The following is a 27,311-nucleotide window of genomic DNA, read 5'->3' as shown; positions in this document are numbered from 1 at the left end:
AAAACAGTGCGTATGTGGCTCGTGAGAAATGTATGTACAATTGGGATGATTTAAGGGGATTGATGCTCCGAGCAAGCATCAGCCTCTCCAGCAGTGACAAACACCAGATGCATCAAAGCTGGTGGTTAAAGCCCTCTGAGGGAAGCAATTATGAAATGAGTTGACCCGGATGCAGATTTCTTTGCCCTTGAGCTGAGGGAGAAGGCTTAAGCAGGAATTTTATATTCCTTCCAATCTTGCTTGTATTTAATACTTGCTAATGCATCTTGGAAAGTGCCATGACCATTTGTCCAGCCTTTCTCTTGGCTCCCGTTTTTGGGGCATGATGACTTCTGCAAAGTTTGGGTGAGTGGCAGATTGAAAGAAGAAAAGGAGAGGACTTGTTCTCTCTCAATTTTCTGGTTGGTTTGTTTGTTTTCTGGTTTTGTTCATCCCCCCCCACCCCCCCCACCCCGAGGAAGGACAACAGTAAAGTAATCTTAAAAGCCAGCTCTAGCTTCATAGCATTCTCATTCTCCCTCCCTCCTTGTTTCCTCTTCTTGATATCTCTTGTTTGGGTGAAGTACCTTAAACTTTTCTTTAAGCCTGGATCTGGAGGCTCAGAAGTGCTGTACCTTGATACATCCTTATGGTGCTCTGACAGTGTAAATAGATGTTAGGTTTAACTTTTCCCATGCACAAGCCAGTATCTGTAATTCTCATCAGTGGTGGTGAGCACTTCTGAAAATCAAGTTACCCCTTTCAGATGCCAAGACAAAGCTCTTGCAGTCTCTGCTTAGGCACCTAACTCTAACAAATGCTGCCCTGTACACTGAAAACCCATTAATCTAACCATTAATTTCTGCCTGTAATTGGATGACACAGAGGGTGCTCTTTTTCATTGCTTTACGGTAATGTACAGGCAAATACAGACCCTTGGAAGATGTTGCTGTCGGGGAAGCTCAGTGCAGCAGACGTCTGTGAATCCTCCAAGAGCAGAGCTGAGGGATAGACATGCTCTGTTCCAGAGGTGTGTAGATGAGAAATTCCTGACTGTTCAGGAACTGGACTGCTTTGTCTGTTTTACTTTCCATTTCATTCATCTGTGAGTGGGATTTGGCACCAGTTAGTTGTATAGCCATCCCATCCCTTTGCATCCATCTGGGTAGGCTGAATTTTTGGCTCTGTAAGCTACTCCTGCCCAGGCTATTGCAGACCAAGAGCTGCCCCCTGTGTGCTCTGGGTCCAGCTGCTCCTTTTCTAGCCCTTCCTGCCTGGCTGCCTGCGAATACATGCAGCCCTGTAAAAGCATGGGTGACACAGTGGCTTCTTCCAAGCTCATTTCATCATGCTTGTGGTAGTCAGTCATCCTTGTGCTAGAAAGCTTTTCATCTGTTTCATCACATTTTTCCCAAAGTATTTGGTAGCCTAGTGTTAGGAGGTCCATCAAAGTACCTGTCAGAGCCCTAGTGATGAGTAGCTGGACCATTGAATGGTAAATAAATATATCCAAGACCCCTGCATAAGATCTACTGCCCACTTATTACAGAGGTGTTTGGACTAAATCCTGCAGAACTGGCACAGTGCAGGAAGATGGGGAGAAAATTGGGGTAAAAGGCCAGGAAAATCTGAAGCAAAACAGTTCTAGGACGTGGGGCAAAATAGTTATTTGTCAATATACTCTTGGAAGAAAAATGGAATTGTTGGAGAGCTGGCCTTGGAGGAACATATGGATCTGTGATTCCATGTATCTCTGATTAAAGAGCCTTGATCATGTGTTGCTGTGAATTATGTGTCTCCTGTACTTTGAATTTCTGTTTGTAGCTGATGCTTACCCTAAGGTATTTGTTGGAAGTGTATAACAGTTATTATTGTCCTGGGGGGCAGGATGTTCCATCTGGCTTCTTTTTTTTAAGAAGTATGTTTGTAAGCTAAGGCCTTTGCCAATGTGAACCATGCAATAACTTGCTATGCCCTAACAATTGGCTGCCTCTAACATAGAGTATGAATATAAAGGTCACTGAGGATTTATAGAGTTAATGATTTATTTCACCTATCACTTCAGACAGAATTACAGGCTTCGTCTTGCCCAACTGGGAAGAAACCTAATGCCGACTGCAGACAGTTTCTGCATTGCAGTTTGTTGCTGATGTGTGCTTTATCTTGGAAGGTTTGATTTGTCCCCACCTATTCAGAAAACTAATTTTAATCTTGGTCCTGCTGCCTTTCTCTCCTCTGAGTAACTGGACCTTCACTGTGTCAAACTGCTTTTTAGGAGTGGGAAGCAGTGGGAAGGTGCTGGTGTCACCAGGCCTGTGTGGCACCGGGATGCTCAGTCTGTCCATCTGTCTTCCCCGTTGCTGCCCTGATAGTTGGAGGGACCACCCTGTGTCCCTTCCCTGCCTTCTGGCCACAGCAGCAGGTTTCACTTGGGTGGTATGGTCATAAAAAGAGATTGGACTCTTGTCCTGATCTAGATGGTGGTGGTCAGGCTTGGGCTGCCCAACTGGGACCCTCAGACAGCTCTCACCACGTGTTTGCATACCTTATTATCCTTTTCCCCATTTTTTATCATCCTTGTTGGAGCCCTTTTCTCTGCCCCAGACTCCTCCCAGAGAAACAGCCTGCTCCATTTATGGTTTTCCCATGGGTCCCATTTTTGTGACATCCATACTCAAATTTGCTATTTATGAAACTATTCCCTAGACATTTTAAACCCTAACTGGTATTGCTGAGATGGTTTCCCAGTGCTGCTGGCCTCGCAGTGGGTACGCTGCTAAAGATGTGAGAGGCTGAGTGCCCTCGCATCACATCTAGCACACTGAAATGCTTGGGTTCGAAGGCAGAGAGGGGAGCTCTTCAAAAGTAGTCTGAGTTGGCCCATATCTGCTCTGGTTGGTCTTGGTGGTGACAGAGTTAAATGAACAGTTTGTAAATCCTACCTGACAGCCACCTGAGGGGATTTCATATTCCTGCTGCTGTGTTTTCACTAAAAGGTAGATAAGATTTTTTCATTTTGACTCTACAGGCAGAAGCAGTTGTGTGGGATAATGATGTATCAGCTCATGCCCAGACTATTGCCAAGGCTAAATATGAATTTTTATTTGGCTTGGAAGAAGAGAAGCCTTCAGAAATGGGTAAGTGCTATTTATGACTATTGTGTGTGGGGAAAAAATAAATTAAAAAATATCTTCTAAGCCACTCAGCAAAGTTTTGCAGAAGCTGCTCCCTAATGACCCCATGAGGGCTGGGACTATAGTGCAAGTACCTGACCAAAGGAGCCTGCTGGTTTGACCCCAGAAAATAACAGCAGTTCCCTGTCTTGTGCCTCCACCTTTCTGTTTGGCTTATCTGGGCCACCTTGATGTGGCAGCGGGGACTCATGTGCTGGAGACACGCTGGCGGAGAGAGACTTCTCTGCAGTCGGAGTCGTTTCAGCCGTGCATTTTGCAATTGTGTATGCTGAAACACAGCCAGCTCCGCCTGGAGATCCTTCCAGGAATGCCCTTAGTGGTCTGTATGCTGCTTTTCCTACAGCTAGAGGTAGATAAGATTTTAATTTAGTTACTTGAGGTGCTACCTAAACTGCTCAGTCCTCTGTAGTTAGTTATTTGAATCCAGGTGCAGCATCTAATGTTATGCCTAAGGGTCAGTCTTGTTTCTGTTCTTTTCTTGTAAATACAGGGTGTTTTCTACCTTTTCGAAGCCCAGGCTTACAAGAGAAGAAATGTAGTTACTATACCTATTTTTCTTGCCTCATGGTAACTACCAACAATCCGTGCCCTCTTTGCAAAACTGTTTCCTAAGGCTGTTCTCTTTGCACCTTGATCCTTTCTAATGCAAACTTTCTGGAATGCCACTTTTAATTAAAGAAGACTCCCTTCTTGCCAGAGAAGGGCAGCACTGTGTACAGAAGCAAGCTGTGTAGGCTCCTCCACTTCAGTAAGGAAAGGAAAGGGGGGGAAAAAAAAGGAAAGAAAAAGTAAAAAGCAGAACCGAAGTCTGGAAAGTAAGTAAACAGTTTCTGCCTGCATTTCCTAAAGTTTGGTCTTCCACTTGGGAAATCCTTATTGCGGAGGGGAAAAAACCCCAAAACAACTGAAATGTTTTCGTTTAAGAATTTTAAAAACTTTTCCAAATTGCTACAAAATGCATATGGGATTATTACATGAATCACGATGACCTCATTTCTTGTTTGGAGAGACACAGTGTGAGAACACTGTCAGCAGGCATTAGTACATTTCCGGAGATTGGCATTAAATAAAGTATGCTGTGTCTAATAAATCCAAGAGTCTATTGTTATTACTAACCAAAACAATTATCAAATGTGATGGGTATTATGAGCAGACTAGCACTGAGCCCTAAAATAAAGGTTGGCAATGAATAAGCCATATATTGGCTTATGTGCATACTTTTCTGTGTTTTTCCTGTGCTGCTGCTTGCCTTGTTTCTGAATCTCCTTCTGTCCCTTTATTAATGAGAGACTACCATTAGGGGCTAACAATTAGTGAAATGGCAGTGACTTCAGGGGAGAGCTTCCAAATATTTAATGGTTGTTAACGTGTAACATTTGTGAATTGTACCCAAAACCTGCATGACATTGTGCCTACCCTGTCTTCACGCTGTCACATACAAATGCATCCTTCTCCTCCAGGAAGACACCTGACCACAATGGATAAATGAGAGTGGTGCTGCCCCTTCTACTTTTTTTTCCTTCAAGCAAGCAGGTTTCAACTGCTTGTTAACTGGAGATGGATGGGGATGGGGCTACTGAGGGCACAGTAGTACAGACCCAGGGCTTGGTGCACCAAATCCTGGCTTCCTTTGATTTGACCTATGTTGAATATGACAGATGTTCTGGGGGGAGGTAGCTATGCCTGAAAGTCTCTCTGTCCTTCCCTGTGTTAGATGGGGAGGGAAAAACCACCATAAAAAATCTGAACAAAGCTGCTGCTTTCTAAGGTTGCCTTTAAAAGAAAGAAGACATGCCTTTTGTGGATCAGAGAATGAAAGATTTCAAGCAAATGAGTGATGGGGGCAGGGCCAGGAAAGTACTGGTGTTTAAACTTGATCAAGAGAACAGCTTGTCGCCATGGGCAGTAAAGCTGAATTTTAATTAATCCAACCCAAAGCAGTTCACCCATGGACTGGCCTCAGAAACTGAGAATGTAACACATAAGCTGCTGAACTGCTTAATTACTTCTGCCTCCCAGTTTATCCTTTTTCTTTTGGCCACAACCGTATTACTGAAGCCCTGCTGGATGCTATTGAGGATATGCATTTTTTAATTGGGTACTAAAATACTCGCGCTGGAGAAGCAAATTCATAAGGAAGAATAATTGGGGGTGACCGTAGTACACACTTCTGTTTGCCTAGCCTAGATGGGAAATGGTAGACTTTGTTGATAAGCTGCTGTTGATTTTTACGTCCCAGGTTGAAGCTTGTGGTCATTTTCACAGGTAAGAGGAGGGGAAAAACAAGAGTTGTATCTGTAGAAGAGGTGTTTCATCAATGATATTCAAATGCTAATAAAGCTGCCACATTAAAAAATCAATTCCTCCTCATTTCTCTCCTTTGTTGCCCTCAGTCTGATTTTATCTGGGATATTTCTGATCCCTGATGTACCTGTTGTGCTCTTGTCTTTACTGTGTGATGCCTCTTGTCTGGCTCCTCTCCTTTCTTGCCTGTTGCCCATCCTCCTGCCGATGCATCACTTGGAGCAGATGCAGGTCCAGGCCTCAGGATTCTCATTGCATCGTGGGAGCGCTTGAGGCCACACATTTCCCAGCACATCCCTGCTTATGGAGCTGCTTCTTGCCACTGCTGGAGCAGGGAAGATGTACGACATGCAGCCATGTGCCCCTGTGCTGCCTGGCCACTTTCCTTGGCAAAACCCCAGACTTCTGCCTTCCAGCAAAAGAAAATGTTATTTAAAAACTGAACTTGGCTGTGTTGGACAAGACAACTCAGTGCCATTGACATAAAGGACACTTGTTGTATATGGAAACATACCCTCCTCTGAAACAGTGATCTCTATTGAGCAGCCTTGTCGTTAGGCTTGGGCATGCTACAGACTACCAGTTTTTATGGATTTTCAGTTAATACATTTAGATACCAAAAAGAAAAAAACACCCCAGCTCTGACAACATGACTTTGTCTTAAAAAGTGCTTTCTTGGGGAAAAAAGAGAGGGATGCTATAAAATAATTGCTTAAGTAAACATGAAAGCCAGGTACCCCATAATTCCTGCTACATGAGAAAATAAATCCAAGACAGTTGTTAGGAAGAAAATAGCATCTTAAGACTCATAAACAGTCTTCTCTCTGATGCTTCTAGGAGGAGAAGTCACTCACCCCTTCTGTGTGACAGAGGGTTTAATCTCATCCTTCACAAAAAAACCCTGTACATAGTCCCTGGGTTGCTATGCAAATCTGGTCTTTCCAAACAGCTGCTGGCAGAAGCCTGTTTTTGAATTCCTGGTGAAACAAAGAGATTTTTGGAAAGCCTGTCACTTGCTGTTTTGTGCAACTGAGCTCCTTTAACAGCTTGCTTCTGCCAAAAGAGATGATCCCAGCCGCACACTGCTGCAGATTGTCTTGTACTAGTTCTTGTGCTCATCTGTTCTCTTGGCTAGCTCAAGCCAGCAAAAACTGAGTAACAAAAAACCCCCAAAACAATGCCAAAAAGCCAACTCTAAAAAAAAAAGGGTTTACTTCTGTCAACGTGTGCTGAATCACCTCTGCAAGTGGTCAAACAGAGCCAGAGCTGTCTGAAAGCCACAGGAAAGAAAATGAAATGCATAATTTAACCCATGTGACTCACCCATTCCTGATCCTGAATCAAGGAACTGATTGCTTTTGCTGTAGAATTTCTTCACCTTGTTTCAGGAGTAAAGGAAGCACACAACGGCTGCTTTTTTAGTGCAAGCAAAGCCTTTTTGTGGTGCTATGATGCTGACTTAAACCGCCTTAATAAAATTAAGGTACTTACCCCACTAAACTTTCTGTAAAATTAGTATTGCTAATTTACTAGGTTGTCCTTTGCTCCTCTGCCTCGCTTGCTTTCCTGTGTCACTTCAAGCCATGCCATGTCCAGCTCTGCTGCATCCTCCTTGCATTGTGTGGATGTGGCACTTTCCTGATCACTGCTCTGAGACCTTAGATCACAGTCACTTGCATGTTGCATTATTCTCGCAGTAGCCCACATTGCTGACTGTAGTCTTGCTCAGTGCTTCAACTGCATTGTTTTCCGTTTTCATGCACACCCTTTGTCATGTTTTCATCTCTTGCTTCTTCCGTCTCCAGGCAATCCTGGAAGTCTGGGCTCCCTGCTCTGGTATCTTCATCTGGAGCTCTGCTTTCCTGAAAAGGTGCAAAATTGAGGGTTGAAGGACAGCCTGATTTTCCCATTCATATTGCTTAATTATGGTGGACAGAGCCTGTGAGGATATGTACGTCAGATGTGCATTTAAGAGTATGTCCTGCAACATTTAACAGGGACACAGGCAAGGCTGGAATCCAGGAAGCTCAGACCTGTGGTGCCCCCACACACTTAAGTGAAATTCCATCATCCTCTTGTGGGTACTTGACTCTATCAGCTTTTTTGTTGCTGTTTCTAGTGTCCCACTGCATTTTCTAACAGACTGAAGACCCATAGGAGTTTTTAAACAGTAGTGTGTAATCAATACATTTTCTTGTAGATATCCCTGCTGTTTGGTGTTGCTGGTTAGCAATGATGCAAAGAGAAGGTTAAATCTTTAATTTTAGGTCTCCAGAGGTGCTGTATTAAAAGGTACTTTACTAGTTGGGTTTGTGCGCTCTAAGAAGTTATTACCTCTCTGGCACCAGCACGTTGACTGGGTGTGCTGAGTGCTCCTCTTTCATCGCAGCATGGAAACCAGGTCATTTTGAACTACTGCTTGGATACTCTGAGGCAGTGCTGTCAGAAGAGCACATCTGACTGTGTATATGGAAAAATTAATGATGGTGAAGGAGACAGGTTGCACTGTGGGCTGCATCTTGGCTGTGTGAGGTGTAGTTGTCTTGCTGTCTCTTCCTTTGAATTTCTGAGTCCCGCTTCCCAGAGCTGGGCAAAGCTGGGGCACGCTCTGGAGCCATCAGGTGTGGTGTGATGGATGTCTGGGTTTCCAGTCCCAGGGAAAAGAAAACTAAAGGGGCATGAGGTATTATTATGCTAAGTCCCTTGCTCTGCAGGAGGAAATTGGATGTCTTCTGACCTGCACTTGAAAGCTGGATGGTTCAAGTTATTATAACCTACAGCTGCAGAGAGGAGATTACCACATCCTTGACTTGGTAAACAACAGAGTTGTTTGAAGGTCAAGGTTTTAGTTCAAATAATCTTTAAAACATAGGCTGTTTGTTTATTGTTTGTTAAAGGTGCAGAATAAAGCACTCAGTTAGGAAGTGCTGGAGTTAAGGCAGTAGTTACCTCCCTGTCTGTGGGCTGTCAGCCGAAGCTTACAGCTGTGCTGACGTGAGCACACAAGTATTTGGGGGCCTGGTGATGCTGGCAGCCCCGTTGTGGTGTCTGGCTGCTTCAGATGCTCTGAGCACACGTGGTGCAAGCTGAGCTTGGCTGAAGCTGGCAGGGTTCAGAAGCACCTTCCTGGGGGCTGCTGGGCCCTTACCTTCCATCAGGCAGACAGAAAACAATGCATCCAGGTTTGTGGGCCCAATAGGAGATGCTCAGCCAGCTGACTTGGCTCACTATAGGTGTGTATGGTGGGGCAGAGCTGAATTCATGTGAGCTCCTCTCCTCTCCTTGGCTTCAGCCCCATCACCTGGTGAGATAGGCAGCACACCAACACAAGCCCTGCATTGTGCTAGAGTCTCGATTAATCTCTGAAGCTTTCTGAAGGAAAGGATGCATGCTACCCTGCTGCTGGAGATCGGTGGATAATGAACATGGAGAAGGCATTTAATTAAAATTATGTAGGTAGATGCAGTTCTGGCCTGGGATCACACTGAAAAAGCGTAACACAGGATACAGCGAGTATTTATCCTGTTCACAGTTCACCGCTTTAACAAGTATCTTCTGCTGCAGACCCCCACGCTGTTTATTTAATTCTGTCCAGCTTCCTGAGAAAGGCAATCTCATTCACACTGTGAGCTTGCTGAAAAGTTGCCATGCACTGTCCAGCTGCGCCTTTAGCAGCAAATACTTGGTGTCTGGGAGATGCACATGTCCCTCTACAACCTGTTTTTGCTTTAGCTGGGTGCATAACCTGACACCCAGCTGTGAGGCTGCTTTGGGGACTGCTTAGCAAGCTTTCTCTTAGCCTGGCTAATTGGTCCTGAACTCTGAAATGCAGTAAAGGACAATCCCTTCATGTGGATGCACCTCGTTTCTTCAGCCGCTGCTGCAAAGATCCTGTTTCTGAGATCTCTGAGATTAGTGTGGGGTGTTTTTAAGTCATTGTTGCTTGCTCAGAGTCTGGCAATATATTTTTTATTGGAAGAGATCTTTCTATTTGAAGGACTTTTTGAGGGTTTTCTTTAAAAATACAGTATTTTAAATATGTAACAGTACAAGTGGATTCAGAGAGGCTGTAATGTCTTTGTCGTTGCTGCAAATTGCAACTTGAAGTTGGCCCTTCAGCTGAAGGCTCTTGGGGAGCTTTTGAAGTAATTCTTGCTATCACTTCGTTTATCTGAACTTAGACAATTGCCTGTTAGGTGCTTCCTTTCTAAATTACAACAGTGGAAGGATAGAAAAATTTGGATTCTTTCTGGATCTGTCTTTTGAATTTTGGGTTTAAGACTTTTCCAAACATAAGTCTTAAAGCAAAACTTCAGATTCTCACAGCCACATTACTCCAGGGGGTGGGACTTTAAAGAAGCAAAGTACGTTAAATATAGTAAGACATAGGATGAGGAGTCCAGATACTCCCTTTGTATTGCCTCCTGTTCACATTCATGCTAGCAGCTGTTCTGCTCTACTCTTTTGCTTTCCAGGGTAATGATTCTTGGGACTGAGCTATCTCACTGACCATCTGTGGCCAGTACACCAATTTGTAGTGGATAATCCCCCATGCCAAACCCTCCCTGCATGTGCTGCATGTTATTTTTGGACTTTGTCCTGTTCTGAGCTCACTGTAGGCCTGTGAGCTGCTGCAGCAAGGTGCCATCCTTCCCACAGTCAGGAGAAAGGTGTGGGGCTCCCTGGAGGACTTAGTTCCATGCAGCTGGGGTTATGTAAGTGCTCCCAAACCCTCTCTACCACTGGGAAATAGTTAAAAGTCTGTGGGGGAAAAAATACTCAGCCGAGTCACAGCATTGCTTACCTAAGGCTTTCCATCAGGAACAGGGTTAGAAGGTTTGCAATTGTGAAAAAAATACACACTCAGACACACAGTGACACAAGTATTTTATATGTTGATTTGGTCATCGCTTTTTTAATGGACAGGATTTACATTCTTAACCTAGCAGCTTTTCTCGCCCTCTGATTTTCAAGCTGTGACAGCTTGGGCATCACACACCACAACACGCCTCCAGGCGCTGCAGCTTGGCTAGTGGGAGAGATTCGTGACGAATTTGCCTAGTGTGGTCACGGCTGTCCTGTGGCAGACTGAAGACTCACCTAACACAGCTTCTTGTTGGATCCCCGCCCCCCCCCCCCCCCCCCCCCCCCCCATTTAGGGAACTATGCAAACACAGCGTGAGCAGTACTTCTCTGATAACCTCTTCCAGTGTGCAACAAGCCACAGGTGCAGGATTTCCTGAGCAACACACTAGCCCTGGGTCCTTGCAGGCGGACTGTTTTCTTCCCTGAACCAGTCAGCTGAATTTGTGGGTAACCCTGAGCTGCTGGCTGCCACACCGCTGCCTGGCTGTTCAAGCACGGCGAGTGCAAGGCGCACACTGTGCACATCACTGGGTCTGTGTCAAACCTGCTGACAGCAGCAGGGACCCCCTCCAGTCGTCTCTTTTTGGGGTAACGGATCTCAGTCGACAGTCACTTGTCTGTGTAGGCCCTGCCATATCTCTGGTCCTTTCCACCTTCCCTGCATGTTTGCTAAAGCAGCAGAGGCATTTAGCCAGGGCTTCTTTTATAGGCAACTGTCCCCTACCTCTTCCCTCGACTCCCACCGCCCCCTTCACTCAGCTTTCCCGTTTCCACCAGCTTGCTGGTTTTACATAATGCCGGTGTAACTGTGCAGGGATGAGGGCCTGGCTCTGCTTCCCCAGGCAGAAACTTGGAGTGGCTGCAAGCTACAGAAACCCCTGTGCCCAGTCTGGTGCACATGTTTGCAGTCCAGTTACGAAAGCATGGTGCTTGCAATATGCTAATCCCCTGGCTTCGGCTAATAGGCAGGACCTGTCACTGCACGGAGAATGATGTAATTTGGAAAAAGGGCTGCTGTGCAAAGCTGCCAGTGATTGTGCAGCATCCTGCCCCTCTCACAGGGGGAGGCCGTTGCATCTGGGTTTGCACAGGCACTGCTTTATAAATCAGAATAATTTTAGTTACCACAGAAATAAATTGAGGGAGTGCAGGAGGAGGAGGCACATGTGACTTCCCCTCTCTGGCAGGCTGCAATAATGATACAATGCCATAAACCCTGCGATTTGGTTGTTAAGCTCTGTCACGTAGAGATTGTTTCCTCTCAACGCATGCATTGTTTTTACGTGCCCTAATTTGCCTTTTACAAGTAATGGCAAGAAATGCCCATACCAAGAAAGCTTAACTGGTGTGGTGCTGCATGCAGGTTCACCCACGTGCTGCTTGTTATCGGCGCAAGGAGCTGCAGGGAAATAAAATGCAAGATGACTGGGCTGCTTTGTGAAACATTCCAGCTCAGTCATGCTGAAAAGCCATCAGGCACCCTGCGCTGTGAAACCAGCACACAACTCTCAGCATCACCATTCTACCCATTTCTTCCCTTATGGATGCAGTTACAATAAACGGCAGCTAAGCACAGACGTCTCCCTGGCATACTGTCAGGCAGCCTTGCTGGAGAAAATTTTTTTCCCCCCTGCAAGCTGCCAAGGTGGACTTCTTAGCTCCTGCGATAGACTGAATGAGACTGCAGTTCCCCCACCAGTTTCATAATACTCAGAAAGCATCCATTTACATCATTGTGTGCAGTGCAGGGCAGCAGCTGCCAGGAAATTTGAAACTATTTTGATTCCAGTTGACTGGAACAGCAGCAATTGAATTAGCTGGTATCGCTATAGATAAACTGATGATCTGTGCATTTTATTTCTTTGACCAATGGGTAACTGCTGGAGCTACAGTAACCTCTGTGAGTAAGGAGACTGTTCAAGCAAATATATCTGATTTCTCAAGCTAGCTAATATATATAATATATATATAGTATATAGAGAGACACTCACACCATTCTTTTGTAAAATGTACCTGTAAACAAAATGTCTGTCTATGCTTGTAACTTGTGTTTTGCTTCCTAGAATTTCCTTTTATTATGCTGTAGACAAGCTTGCTTGACATGGAATGGTTATTTAACTATGAAATATCATATCTATGCCTGATATAAGTCATGAATTCTTTCAACGTCTAGTCATCAGAAAGACTGCCAACTGCTGTTAGGTTATATTTGCCCGGTCTCAGTTTTCTAGCCACTCACCCCCTTTCTACTTTAGCTTTTTCTCTCTCCATTTAATTCTTTTTTTTTTTCCGTTGTTGAAAGAAGCCACCTTCAATGCAAAGTAGAAATTGGTGTTACCTGAGAGTGTGTGTCCTTTGTTTGTTTGGTGATGGGTATTTTTTTTCCCTGCTCATCTTCAGTGCGGTCCTTAAATTTTGTTGTTGCCTTTCTAGCCTTGTTTGAAATGCAGTCATATTGGGGGATGGGGTTGGACAGGATATGCCAGTAGCTGCGGCAAGACATGATGCTGTGGTGGTGGATGGGAATAAGGGAGGAGTTTCCCTTAAAGAGCTCAAGCTCCTGTAAGCTCGGGTACCTGAAATAGCTCTCTGAGCAAAGGCAAAGGCTTTGCACCTTTTGGGAGTGGGGGGCAATTGGTTGTGGTTTACAGGAAGGTGTGGAGACCTTGGCAGCCCTGTGTGTGGTAGAACCTAATGTAATGGGGACAGAGTGCTGTGTTGGTGTCTTACGTGAATTTTTTTGTAATCAGGCAGTGACTTAGGTGATGTTCCTGCAGGATGCCGTGAAGGCGAGAGTCCCGCTGACTTGTGCTTGTGTGTGGCAGCAGCAGCAGTCCTTCCAGAGCAGGGCTCTGGTACTTCATTGTAGAAAAGGTTGTAAGTTTTGAGTGTGAAAGTGCTCCTCTCTTGGCCAGGTGAAACATGGCTAGCAAGTGTGGCAGAGAAGAGTACCTGTGTGCACGCTCTGTCCTCCTGTACATCCCTCTGTGCCTGTGTAAGTGTGTAGGTGCTTTGTACGTGTAACTCTTGTAGAGTCTGCTGGGCTTGCCAGAGGGTGAAGTTTGCTTGGGATGGAGTTCAGGAGGAGAGTTAGATCAGAAACTTGCTCAGGATCACTTACTGCTGTCATCAGTGGTTGCCAGTGGCAGATGGCGATAGGCAGCAGTGCATTTTGCATTTACCACCAGAAATAAGGCTGCCTCTGTTTCCCTCGTGCCAGCTGACAAGCTAAGATAGCAATTAGCAGAGACAAGCCTGGCCCCTTGGCAGGGTCTCTGTGTGGGTCCTTGTCAGGGCTTGGCCTCTGGTGCAAGCTGGCCGCATCCCAGCCCCATGGGGGGTGCTGGGGGGGTGATGCTCCAGGCTTCCTTCTGATGAGGTGGGTTGGAGGGAGGTGTGTGGGTTGGAGGGAGGCATGGGGGGGGTCCCAGCTCCTGGGGCACTATGCGTTGCCTTCCATCAGGATGCAGCCAGGGCGGGTGGCCCAGACAGTGGCATGACCAGGCACTGCCCCTGCAGTGATGGGGGCATGGGGCAATCCCAACTGGGGCACCTCCCATTTGCAGGTCTGCAAGCTGGGGGTTGCTATAGGTGAAGCTGTGTCCACCGAGAAGGGTTTCTCTTAGCATCTATAGTGACAGGCTCGCTATCAGCAGTTCTCTCTTAAAATATCCCATCTCTGGACACATGCTGAGAGAGCAGCAAATGCTAACGCCGCTGCATTAGAGCAGACCAGGACTGTGGGGTGGGGAGCTGGGCCCTTTTGCTGGCTTGGGCTGGTCCTGGTGCTGGTGTAGGGATGTTGCAGCCACTCAGCATTGTTCTTGTCTGTGACTTTGTCCCGGTGGAAGTGTGTCCCAATGGCAATCTGGCACCTGTGCCATGAAGTGGCTGGGCTTGGGATGCACCCAAGCACCGCGTGGCTGAATGGTGTGCAAAGGAGGCTGGCTGGGGCTTCAGCACTTAGAAAAAGCACTCTGCCTGAAATTGCTCACGTGGGGAGAGGAACCTCGCTCTCTTCTTCAGGCTCTCCCTGTGCACCCACACCTGTGTGTTGGAAGCACTGCCATGAAGGCAGGCTGGTGATGCAGAAGTGGAGAGGGCCATCTATGCTCCTCAACTCTCTGGGACCTTGCAAAAGAGAAAAGGGCCTTGCTTTGTGCAGTGGCTCTCTTCAACAGCAACCAAGTCATCTAGGTGAAACCTGACCCACTGAAGTCTTATTATGGAGTCGTTAAATCATCAGCATGGAGATATCTGGAGAATCTACTGGGGAAGAAGAGACTGTGGTATGGCGTGGTCTGAGTCTGTGTCTTTGATCCCGCACCACGCACAATGTGCAGTATTTACCCTGCAGCTAGATGTACTGGGTGGTGAGCTGGCTGGTGTGAGCTGCTGCTTGTCTTTACAAACCACTGGCAGACAGACAGCCATGTTAGTGCAGTGCTGAGCTTGCATTAAATTATTCTCCCTTTCACCTTGAACTCAGCCTATCATTAATCACAGGTACATGGCTTCCTCCTCAGAAATGGCATGTGGCCAGCCTGCTTGGAGTGGAGATGGGGATCGGTTTGCAACACAGCGCCTAGAGATGCACCTCCAGCGAGGCAAAGTGTCCAAATGCAAGTTGGTGTCTAGTTTCAGGGCTGTCACCCCTGACATTTTTCATTGTAGGTGTTTTGATCTGGCCCCCGCATTATTTGTTTTAAAGCACTTTTATACTCCAGGCCAGTTTTTTCCAGAAGGGTGCAGCAAATGCAGCTGTTGCTGGTTTGTTTTGGGGTTTTGGGTTGTTTTTTGTTTCAAAAGCTCCGTTCCTCCTTGGGCCATAGTATAAAATGGCCAAGTATCTGTCATTGTGTCATCCATGAGGTCCCTCTGAGGACAGCTAGTTCTCTGTTACTCCACAACAATGGGAGCCAGTGGGTACTTGGTGCTTGGAAAATGGGACTATCCGTTTTTGCTCCTGCTTTGTTTACATCAGTTGGAAAAGCAGCATGAGGAGGGGAGGGGTAGCAGGCTTTTTGTGCCCTGGTGAATTTGCTGCAACAGAAAATGTGAAGTGCTCGGTACGCATACATAACTGCAACATCAGTTACCTGAGTTGTTAAAGGAGGAGGGTAGTGTTGGCAGAGAGTTGAATTTCTCATTAATAGCTTTGTAATTTATCTAATTGGTTTTGTCAAGGCTGTGGAATATATAGGGTGTGGCCGATTATTTTCCCAGTGTTTCATCTTTGCAAGTGAAAATGACCTAAAAACATTTTTTCAAAATAAAACCAACATGTATGGCACATACTGTGGATGGATGTCAAACCTCTGAATATCTGCTTTCTCCAGCCTTTGCACCTGGCCCATGGCCTCAGACTGTTCATGGGCCACTGGGACCCTTTCTGAAGTGTAGCAGACATTCTGGCATTCCTTCCTCAGTAGTGCACACTTCCCAAAGTAGGGCGGCCCGAAAACTCCTATGTAAAAGGACCAGCTCTGGATAACTGCAGTGTGAGAGCGTGCAGAAGTGAGTTAAACCAAAAGGTATTTTCCCTGCAGGGGAGAGCATAGTTACTGTGTTAGGAGACGGCTGGGAAGGGAGGTCAGGCTTTTTGCTTATGCATGTGGTAGATAAACCCATGCTCTCTTTTTTTTTTCTTTTCTTTGCAGGTAGTGGCCATGGAAGCAACACTTTGCTCCCTCATACCATCATCAATGAATTTCCAGAGTACGGCACTGTAGAGCCAAGTGGAGACACGCCGAGGACTTCATCGCCGTGCCAGGCAGAGCCTGTGAGATGCAGTCCAGAAAGACGGGACAATCACTACTGGGTACCTGGCAGGTCCCTTCCTCAGCGTGCAGCTCCTGCAGACAATTTGACACCTGACGCAGGGGCAGCGCGGCTGTGCTCCCCAGAAGAAGGTTTGCAACCTGCGGGTAACCTGCCAGAGATTATGAAAATCTCTCAACGGCTGGAAGCAACAAAGGTGCAAGAGAGAGCAAATACTTCTCTTGATTCAGAGACGCAAATGGAAAAAAAGAGCGTTACTGGCAGCCAGAATGTGCAGGCAGCCAAAGAACCAGTTCCAGCAGGCCAAGAAAAACCCTCAGACATGCTTCTTCCATCTGAAAGAACAGCTGAGGAAAAAATGCATTTGATCGTAGAGAAAGATCTGGCTGCAATATGGACGGGAGAAAAGCAGTCCGAGTCCTTGAAAGCCATCAGTAATAAAGCCGATGAGGTCCACGCAGCACAGGAGACAAGCTGTCATAGACCATCTGTGACAAACCTGGAAGCAGCCAGCAGAATGGAGGGGTGGGCGCGTTTTGAGGAGTTTTCAGCGTACAGTCAAGGCAAAATGCAAATGGGTCCTGAGAGGAGGCTCTCTAAAGAGGCAGCTGTGAGCAAACATGTAGAATTTCAAGGGGTGGAGATTTTATGGCTGCAAAAAGCCGAAGAGCAGAGAAGAAAGAAGCACTCGATGCTGGAGACTGTGTCTGTGGAGAGGAAGGCATTCCCCAAAACGTCCAGCCACCCTGCACCACCAATGGTCTCCCCAGGCTTGGTCTCCTCGCCAGAGAGTGTTTGGAGTGAGGTCTGTGAGGACCCAAGGCTGGGACTCGCTGCCTCTGGAGTCACTCCTCTAGCACTGCCTGATGACAGTGGGGAGGATGAAGTTTTTGTGAAGGACAGGAAGAACCGTGGTGAGGAGGAGATGGCTCTGCTAGCGAGAGGCCAGGGCAGGTGAGGTGGTGCTTGGGGTGGGACACAGGGGCCAGGTGGGGTTTCTCTTGTCTCGAGCAGGTGGCTTGTGTCTACTCCTTGAGGTGCTAATGACAAACAATGAATGTTTGTCTGCTGCTGGTGGTGGGGTGGCAATGGTAGCACTTCAGGCCTGGTGGTGGCTAGTGAATGAAGTCGGGACTGAACTCCATCCATACCACCTTGATGAAGTTTGAAGTCCATCTCAGGTTTGGAAATGTGAAGACGTCTCTTGCTGTTTGCAGAGTAATGGCTGTGTGAGAAAGAATCTGTAGCAGGTGTAGTTGGAATCCGGACATGACATGTAATTAAATACAGGTAGCATGCAGGCCTGGCCATATGTGCCTGGCCAGATTTTCTGGTTTTGGGCAGAGCTTGTGCAAGAACAGTGTGGGCACCTCTGAGGTGCCGGGTAATAAAGATACTTTACCCAAGGCCTTGTATGTTACAAGAGTGTAAATGCTGTGACGTGCTTTCTGTATTATCAGTCTATCTATCTGTGTTTATATAATTTTAGCTATATATATATATTGCACAAATGGTGTGCTGCTTTTTACAAGAGCACCCTGATTTGCTCACTTTTCTTTACTGATGCGCACCCGTAACAAAGCAAAGGGTCCTACTGGTGCTCTCTGAGCAAATCGTGCCCACCCCAACCTGGCTGGGTGTTTGCTGCTGAAACAACAGGATCTCAGCAAGGGAGATGCTCCTGCCTCTGCACTTCAGGATCTATGGAGTTTTGCTTTGGCTAGCATGTGGGATCACTTGGGCAGGCAACCCAAATGGCTGACACGTGCTATGAGAAGTCCTGCAGTATTTGGTGCAGCAGAGAAGAAAACTCTCTACAGGGGGATGCTACACCTTCCCCCGTGTGCTGCAAGCAGGCCAGGTCTTCCCCTTTCAATCTGGTTCTCCTGGCTCTGAGTTTTTGATTGCATTTGCTTCCCTTTGCATTTTGGAGGGATTTCCTCCAGCCTTTTGCTGAAGACCCCAGCCCTAGGACTGCAGAGCCAGCAAACTGTCCTTCGAGGACAGAGGCCGCATCTGAGTGCACATCTCCAACCATGGCAGTGGTGCTAGGGAAGTGTGTGAGTGCTCTTTTGTGCACATAAGCAGCTGATGTTATCTGTTAGGCAATATTAGGCTTTGCCCGTGCCCTGCTCTTTTACCCAGAAGATTGTTTCTTTTTGTGTCCCCAGAGAGGGAGATGGTGCCAGTCATGAACAGAGGTGGTACAAGGAGAAACTAGTGTTTCACCTGCAGTGTCCTCTCCTGTACGAAGCCACACTGACCTTTCTGTTCACAAAGGTGGAAGGTGAGGAGGTTCACCCAGAGGTCTAAACCTTGCCCCCAGGCTGAAACAAGCTGTTTCTGATTAATTTCCAGGATGATGGAAGAGGGAGAAGCAGCCACAGGAGGATACGAAGATGTCCTTGGGCAGAGGCATTCTGATGTCTCCACTGATCTGTACAGCTCACAGTTTGAAAACATCCTAGACAATGCGTCTTTATACTACAGCGCAGAGTCGCTGGAAACATTGTACTCAGAGCCTGATAGCTACTTCAGCTTTGAGATGCCACTCACTCCCATGATCCAGCAGCGCATGAAGGAGGGTGGCCAGTTTTTAGATCGGACATCAGCCTCGGGGCAGCCAGATGTCTTGCAGCTTCCCCCTGATGGAGAGGTGAAGGGCTGTGGAGAAGGCATCGCCAATGGCTTAAGGGATGTAAGCGCAACACTCTTCAGAGGAGATGTCACAGAAGTACCTCATTTGGAAAGGTAAAAGAAAGGCTGAGATTTCTGTGCCCCTGCTGATTTTTCCCTGGTGTCTGTTTCCTCCAGTGGGCTGTTGCAGAGTGTAGTTTTGCCTCTTTCAACACTGCACGTTTTCTACACAGAATAATTTCCAGTGTAACAGAGTTCATTTCAGTTTAACGAAGGTTTTATAGGGGATACTTGTGTTGATAAAAGGCTGGCTGGTATTGTTGCATCTCTGGGACCTGTTCCTGGAGGAGTTAGTTACTGGTTACAGATGAATCTTGTTTTGCTTCAGTTTTACCTGAATTTATGAGCAGCACCTTTAGGAACAGTAACACCCTGTGCACACGTACAAGTTGTCCAAATGTAGTTTGTGTTTTGGATGTTGAAGGTGTGTCTCTGGGAATAGGTTTTTCTGTTTTACTGTCTGGGGGAAATTTTGCCGGTTTACTTCAGCTGGGATGAGGTTTTGCTCCTACCACTTTCATGAGATTAGAGACTGTTAGTTGCTTCTTTCATTTGTGCACTAATTACTGATTGAGAGAGGAGGGAGCGCTGCAAAAATGTTAATAATTTCCATTTAGGTAAAGGGAGAGATAAGAAAACCTGTTAAGGGAAGAGTCATGTGAGAAGCAAAACTTGGGCTAAACAGTCAGAAAACACTGTAATTGTAGAAACTGACTCTATGAGCAAACTTTCCTCATAGTGTGTTGTCAAAGAGGGTGGGAATAGTGAAAGGCAGTGATGGGCAGGGTGGGGTGTTGAGCCAAAAGCATCAGTCTGCGGAGGGGTGAGGGACCTTGTGAATGACAAAGATGCCTTGGGTCTCCATCCTCCAGGGAGAGGGGGTTGGCTAAGAGTCCTTAGACTATTCCCTTAAGTGGGGCTAGTTTAGTCTGAGCTTTTCTGGGAGGTCTTTCATCTGTTTTGTTCCTTCTGTGCTAGCATGAAAGTAGTCCTTCGAGCAGAACTAGTTTTGTGAACTTTATGGATTAAGGTACAGTTTGCCCTTAAAAGAACAGGCAGAAGCATTTAGCAGTTGAGAATATTTTTTCTATCAATCCTATTGGAGAAGAGGTATTTAAATCTTGTACGACCCTGAGATGCTTGATGCCAGTAAGCAATATGTGACTGCTAATCTGCAACAACCTGTATGGAGCCAGAAACTGAGGGTAGTTCTGACACTTGCCGCTCCTTGCTTGTACTGAAATCAGAGGTTGCCGTGGAGGACAGTGGAGGGCAGTGGAGGACAAGCAGCACATACAGACCCTGATTCTGTTACCCTGGAGTTGCAGCATCTAGTATCTAAAAAGTACTTTTAGGTAAAGCCCACATCGGCTCTTCAAGACAGAAGTTATCGTGGAGACAAGGTGTACTTAGTTAATGCTTTGAGACACATTAGGTGCCTGCCTAGTGTGGATTTCATTAGGAATTAATGTAATTGTAGTTTAAATTTGCAGCCATGCTGGTAAACTAACAGAGGATTTTTAAACTCCTCTTTTCCCCCTCTTAATAAAAAAAGAAGAAAGTAGCATCCCCAACAGTGGGTTTGTTAGGAAGCTCTGCTGCTGTAGCCTGCAGGGCTCTGTTAGGGACGGGTTCTGAGGGCTTGCTGTGTTAAGGTAGGTGACGACAAAGAATGTAGCTGTGGCAGTACAGCCAGCCACAGGTGTGCCCATCAGGGTGATCCTCTGGACAATAACCTGAATATCGTGTTGTGTTGCACCAGGGTACAGGTGACTGACAGACCCCGTGTGCTGTATTGTTGGAGCCAGTGATTAATCCCAGTGTTATGATGTGTGGGTGAGGAGCACTGTGTGCGTGCTGGGGACTGCCTGGGATTTACTCTCAGAGGGGTCAAGACAGTGCATCACTGATGCTCAGGTGAACCAGAAGGAGCTGCCTGAGCAGTGGGTACTGTTTCTGAGAGTTTGTGTGGGTGGTTGTGTTGCCTGAAGCAATCCCAGACTTGTTTTCTCAGCTGAAAGTACACATGTATGATGCATGCGTGGTAGCCTCTGTGGCACCTTTGTGCTTTCCGCTGCTGCGTGTCGGTTTCCTACAGTGTCGCGAACCTGCGCTTGCTCTGGGGCTGTGTCTTCGCACGCAGAGCTCCTGCCTGGCGCTGCAGAACATCAGGGCAGCACACGCTGAGGAGCTCCAGCTCTCCCGAAGAACGAGGCGGGCAAGACAAGCCCACTGCCCTGCCAGATGCAGGCAGCCCTCCCTCGCCCTGCATCCTGCAGCCACCGGCCGGTGGCAGGCAGCAGCTTGCCTGCCATGTGTCGCGGAGCCACCGGGGGTCTCTGTGCCCTCTGCGGAGCTGCCGCCCCCCCCTGAAGCCAGGGAATCCCGCGGCTCTGCCCACCCAGTGACGTGAAATCCCGTGGGGGTGGGTGCGGGCGGGAGAGCAGCCAGACGGCCCCATCCTGTAGGGGTGGAGGCAGGTGTGTGGCGTCTCAGCGTGTGGACAGCGGCAAGTGCTAAGCAAAGTGGGGGAATTTGAGGCTTGGGGGGCTTGGGAGCAAGGCGATGCAACATTGCAGTGATGCAACATTGCAGCACAGCACAGCAAGAAACAGGACTTCTTTTCCAGAAACTCTGCTGCTAACCCAAGCGAACCAAAACCAAAACCGCAGCAGCTCTCTGTGCAGTGGTATTTTGGTGACATAAAAATGCTTGGGAAAGCACATGGGGAGAGAGTAGCCTGGTACCGAGCTACCAGCGCTAGTCGACAGAGTGTGAAATACTGGTAGCTCTTCACAGTCCGGTGCAGAAGGAGGGTGGATGTGAGAGCAAAGAGAAACTGGAAACTGAAAACTGTGTGCCTAAGGAAAGGAGGAGCAGGTGCTCCCGGTGGCTGTGCTTTCCTGATAGCAGATAGCTGAGCACCACACCACCTTTTGCATCTCTCTGGAGAGATCTTGAGCATAAGTGACAGGCAGACCCTAGATGGCGTGAGGTTTTAATACTTTATGGCAAGGAAACCTAGTCTTGTAATGGGTAAGTGGGAGGGTAACATCCTTCTCTGCTCTTAGGAAATCACTGGTTCTGGGAGGGGTCAGCTCTGGTATGTGAAGGCCAGTCACATGCCTTCAGAATTGGAAAAAAAAAAGAGGAAAAAAAATTATTAGACGCTTGCAGGCTGCAAGTTCCGATGGGCTCCTGGGTGTCTGGACGTTTCGTCTCTGCTGTCCTCCCTATCAGCTGTTGGCCGTGGTTAAATGCAGTAAGTCCTCCCAAGAGCTGTGCAGTGTGCCTGCTCTGACAGCCACCTGCTGCTGCGCTTTATTAGGGCAGGGGGGATGTCAGCTGGCACCTGGGATTTCCTGCAGGACAGGTTGGCTTGTTTTTGCAAGCAGTCTTTCCTAGCACTGCTTGGATGCCCTTCGTGCCTGGCCACTGGAGGAGGGGTGCTTGAGGGAAAAGGGCACGCAGCTTGGCTTGCTTTAGGAACAGGTCTAGATCTTGGTGTCTTTTGGGGGGCTTAATCTCTTTCCTAGGTATATAATGACCATCCCTCTGGGGAAAAAACAAATTTCTGCAGCTGAAGTAGCCTTAAGTTTCCCCAGGTAGGGGTGGAAGAACTGGGGGAGGAGAGGTAGTGTGTGAGGTTTCAGAGCTGAGGGACAGCCTCAGTGTGTGTCAGGGCACTATGGGGACCCCATGAAATGTGCTGAGCCGGTTGCCAGTGTAATGAAGCTTTGCAGTGGCAATAAAGATAGTGCATTTGGGCCATGTTTTGTCCCTTTACCTCTTGTGTCATCCCTGCAGAGGCATGTGGTCCTTGCTGTTGCACCTGCCCCCAGGCACTGCACTCCTCCCTTCTCATGCCAGTGGGTTGTGTTGATACTGAGCAAGGTTCAGCCTTGGTGCATGGGCTTTTAATCCTTATTGCAGAGGCAGTAAGGATGACTGTTTGCAAGGTGCTACCCAGACATCGAGCCTGAATTTTCATTGCCTGAACAAGGTGTAATCACTCACACCAGATCAGTGGGAGAAAGGGGGACATATTTCCAAAGCAATAAATACTAAGGGAAAAGTGAGTGATCTTTGCTATGTATGCAGTGAGCAACAGAACATCAGTGTGTCTAAAAGTCAAGTATTAAGTTATCTTGGTGATGATCTCCATCTTTCTTTTCTACTTTCAGACTCTAAAGACATAATTTCTTTTTATCTTTCTTTTTTCTGCATTCTTTGTAGCAGACTTCCCATTCCCTCTTCCCTTGTATGCGACAGTCAGAAGAAGAAATAATAATAAAAAACCCACAAACCACTAAAATCTTCTGGCACTTCTTTTGCTGAATTTTTTTGGAAGGTGTGGTCTCTCTTGGTAGGACATCGCCCAAGATTTTTCTAAATCCAGAGAGAGAAGAAAAAAACCTGTATTTTAGCTCCTAATCCTCAAATATGCTAAGTATTTGCCACCTGCCATCATCTTCAAAGAAGTGCTGGTGCTCAGCAAATTCTGCAAGTTTAGTTACTTTATTTTGTTTTTTTCCTAGAGATGCAAACACAAATTTAGTCACGTATGTATTCTTTTATAATTCAAAGGGGGAAGAAAACAAACTCCCTGAAGTGATGGGTTGTTCTCAGAATAAATGCAGATTTCAATTCCCAGTGGCTGCCACGTTACTCTTAATGGTTTGGGCTTCTCATGGTAGTTCCCGTAGTTGCTTGCTTTCTTCTGCGTAAGGGCCGTTTGCAGCAGTTTCCCAGTGGCACTCTGCTTATTCTTTCTTTGAGATGATAAACTTTGTTGACAGATAAACCCAGCTTTGATCCCTTTCTCCAGCTTGATTCTCTAAGTCTCTTCCCAGTTTATTATTATCCTGAATGCCAGTTACACTTCTGGTTTTCAGTTCGCACTCGGGTATTTATGTCCAAGGTAACTTGTATTTGATCTTCAGTCTGAATATGAAACTCAGTAGTTAGATGTCTAACATGTAACCTTTATTCATTCATTCATTTTATTAGTTTGTTCGATGGCAGTCTGGTAGAACTTTTTTACCCTTTGAAGACTCACCTGGTGACCTGGTTGAATCTTTTTTCATTTAGCATTAAATCTGCGAAGATCCCTGTGTTCCTAAGGAGGTGTTTTTTGCCTTCAGGTGTGCCTCAGCTCATGACAGGCTCTGGGACCTAGGAGAGCTAGGTCTGTCAGAAGATTCTGCTTCAGATTTGCTGCCATCCATATGCTCAGGATCAGGAAAGTTATTTAGAGGAATGCCACTGCTTGTTGTCCTAGAAGAGTGAATGCGTCTAATGCATCCACAGCTGGTCAGCAAGCAAATGCGTGCTGGAGCCCATTTGCCTGCACATGGGCTACTGCATCTGTCAGTTGTTGAGAAGGCACAATGTGCTGGTATAGGTATCTTAAATCCAGGTAGAGGTGAAGTGGCACAATCCGTAGGGGTAAATTTCTGAGCCCGGTGGCAGTTTGGCCGCTGAGGATTTGCCCCATTATTGCACAGCTTAGTTAACTTCAGAAATGTTAAGCCACACTGATCACTGTGGTATTCCCTGCAGGAAGGTGGCATCACTTTATCAAGGCTCTGGAAATAACGTGGGAGTTTGCCTTTGCTCTGGCTAATAAGGTGCTTGCAATGCCTGTTTAGTGAAAGTTTGTAAAACTACTAGTAGTTCCTAAATAAACTGTTGTTTTAGAGAAAAAAGGGCTGATGACTTTTCACCTCCTCAGTTCCCAGCCTCCTCTGAAAATAAAACAAACAAAACAAAAAAGTCCGGGGGCTGACAGAGACAGAAAATAAAATAATAATAATTAAAAAAAAAAGAAAAAAAAAAGTGAAGCAGCTGATCAGTTCTCTGCATGAAGCGCCTCAGTATAAAGCTGTCAGCAGCTCAGCTTCTAAGCTGGCATCTGTTGGCATATTTCCATTAAAGTCAAAGCCGTTTAGGTCAGGAAGCCTTCATTCACTGAAACCAAGGTGTTTCTGCCCAGCTCCAAGTCAGTCCTGAGGTACAGCCTGCTGTCTCCAGCTGGCTGCCAGCCAAGCCCCCCTCTGCGTTATTGCTGGTTAACTCTCTTCTTCTTCCATCCATCCGTCTCTTGGGATAGAGGGAGGCAGAGCCTAGCGGCTGGCAGCACAGCATAAAGGCATGTATAGCTTTGGATGGCATGTGGGAGCAATGGGGGAGAAGAACAGGGCACACAGCCTGCAGACTCCTTGCTAGCACAGCTAGGTGAGCTGCAGGTTGGTTGGTGGTTCTTTTTGCGTTATTGAGGAAGTATGTCTTTTATTATTATAAACTGTTCTTTTTGAGGACAGGAGGTTTGTTTTGCTACATGGTTGCAACATAAAGCTCCTGTGCAATACTACTGCCAGCGCTTACACACTCCATCCACACATCTGCAGGGAAGCCTTCACCAAAAGGCATGAACGCCCGTATTTTTATGCATCTGTTTTGCTGCCTGCCAGGGAGGACCAGCTGGACCAGGTGCTCCATTAATCACACTCCCTGGGCCAGTCTCCAAACAGTTAAACTGAGCCCTGGCAAGGGGGGAAGTACTCCGATGGCTTCCCACTTCTGCTGCTGTCCTGGAGGACCCAGCAGGAGCCTTGTGGGGAAATGTTATGTTGGTGCTGAGCCCAGGGCTGGCTCTTGGCACCCACAGCATAGGGAAGGGGACAGGGGGGATGTGTTGAGCTCAGGGGAGAGATCCCAGGGGCTCCCAAAAACTTAGGGGCTGAATGTTTTCTGAGCAAAGTCATGGGTGTGCAGCGCATTCTTTAGGTCTGTTTGCTCATGTCTGGGGGCAGATGGGCCATATCGGGAGTGTGGGACTATCCTGATGTGTCCAGGAGACCAGTCTACACATCAGTGCATCTGTCAGAAAGACCCATTTTTGGGAGAACCCTTGGACACCCTCTGTGGCGAGCGCCAGGTTGTCGCTTTCCAGGCACAGGGACATTAATGTGGTGAGAGTCCCTTTGCAGTTGCTGGCCCCTGCCGCAGCAGTGTAAGGAGCCTGAAGTCGAAAGGGAATCAAACCTGAAGTATTTTTAGCAAAACATTTGTACTTCAGGTGGCAGTGGGCCAGCATATCTGTGTGATAAAGGACACACTGTCTCTTGGAAGGGCTGCAGTCCTGTCCCTGCATGTGGCTGGACTTCTTGTCCTAATGCTGTGATCCTGTAATGATAGCATTTGCATTTGCTGTAGTGCAAGCCTACCAGAAATGGCATTTTCTAAACACTTTAGCTGTTAGCTCCCTAGTGGGCATTCTTTTCATCAAAGAAAAATGTGGACAATTACGGGGAGCAAGAGGTTATTTTTAAGCAGCAGCATGCATTCAGCCCCTGCAAATGACTTTGCATGTGCATTTTATTGATAACCAACAAGAGATTACAGGGCTTGTTTGTTTGTTTTTTTACTTTGCTCCTTTCTGTGTGACCTGACAAGGCTGAGGTACTTTTTAATGGATCCTCCATTGGTGCTCTGGTTTGTAGAAGCTGTCCTCCCTTCATGTGTCCTGGCTGATGCTGTGCTCATGAGACACCCACTGAATCGAGCTGCAGCAAAGTGCAGCTGTGTCAGTCCTCAAAGAGGGATCTACTTCAAAGTGTGTCTTTGAAGAGAATCCATACGTAGGACTTCAAAGCTGATTAAACCATTCGGAGTAAAATAGCACAGTGAGTCATCTGCTAGGAGAGGGCATTATTTTTATTTTTATTATTTTTCCCCCATTCCTACAGTTGTATCTTGGAAGAGCCCTGGAGCAGGAGGTAACTGGCAATGTAAATTGTTGCTTGGATGTGATTTTGTGCTTGCTCTCTTCTGGCCCCGAAGAAGCCGGTTCAGAGCTGTAGCAAATGTGCAGCAGAGCTGTTCCCAGCCTGTCTGTGTGGTCAGTCATTTGTAGCAGGAACTGACTCATTACGTCCCACTGCTGCCGGGATTCCTTCCCTTTCTCCGGTGGGGCTACTCCTTTCAGAGCCAGGCAGCTCAAGCACGGCTTTTCAGCTGCCTTGAAACAAAATCCAGCCTGTGCCACTTCTTATTTCTCATCAGCTCTGAGATGTGGAAGGGTATCACTGGCAGAGCATACACACCTCTCCGAAGGGGTATAGGGCACTGGTTCGTTTCCTGAGGGCAGGACTTTTTTGTAGAGGGAAGCTCGCTCCCCCCACAGTCTAGGCTGGTTGTCAGGGGCATCCCGGTGCTGCTTCGTTTCTGATGTCCCTGCCACGTTGTGAGGTGAGAGCTGCTGCTTGAGGGGCTGTTGAATTAGAAACAGAGCATGCTTTTCACAGCCAGAGTTGATGGCTATGACTGAGAGGGGGTGGTGTCCTCTGTTTTGCAACCAGGAGGAGAAGGCGGCTTGGACTGAAGGTGTTTAAACAACAGGATCAACACAGTGCTGTGCAGGGTGATTATCATCTCCAGCGTGGCTCCTCGGTGGATGCTGTACCCCTGCTGAAAACAACATTTGTT

At 47.0% G+C, this 27,311-nt stretch overlaps 1 protein-coding gene across 5 annotated transcripts in view; it reads left to right on the top strand.

The window, feature by feature from the left end:
- PSD3 (pleckstrin and Sec7 domain containing 3) overlaps positions 1–27,311 on the top strand; it is a 140,040-nt gene that overhangs the window by 32,009 nt on the left and 80,720 nt on the right. For 4 of the 5 annotated variants that reach the window (XM_037373694.1, XM_037373693.1, XM_037373692.1 and 1 more), the window contains 3 exons: positions 3,008–3,116; positions 16,004–17,078; positions 18,483–18,875. In XM_037373694.1, coding sequence (XP_037229591.1) covers positions 3,008–3,116; positions 16,004–17,078; positions 18,483–18,875 — 1,577 coding nt within the window. Of the gene's footprint in view, positions 1–3,007; positions 3,117–16,003; positions 17,079–18,482; positions 18,876–21,989; positions 22,084–27,311 lie in introns of those variants that run through there. The other variant, XM_037373696.1, reaches the window with a different exon arrangement.

The sequence above is a fragment of the Falco rusticolus genome, chromosome Z (assembly GCF_015220075.1).
Source record: "Falco rusticolus isolate bFalRus1 chromosome Z, bFalRus1.pri, whole genome shotgun sequence".
In the NCBI taxonomy this organism is placed as follows: Eukaryota; Metazoa; Chordata; class Aves; order Falconiformes; family Falconidae; genus Falco; species Falco rusticolus.
Note: the sequence above shows the minus strand (reverse complement) of the source record. Positions and strands in the feature narration are given on the sequence as shown.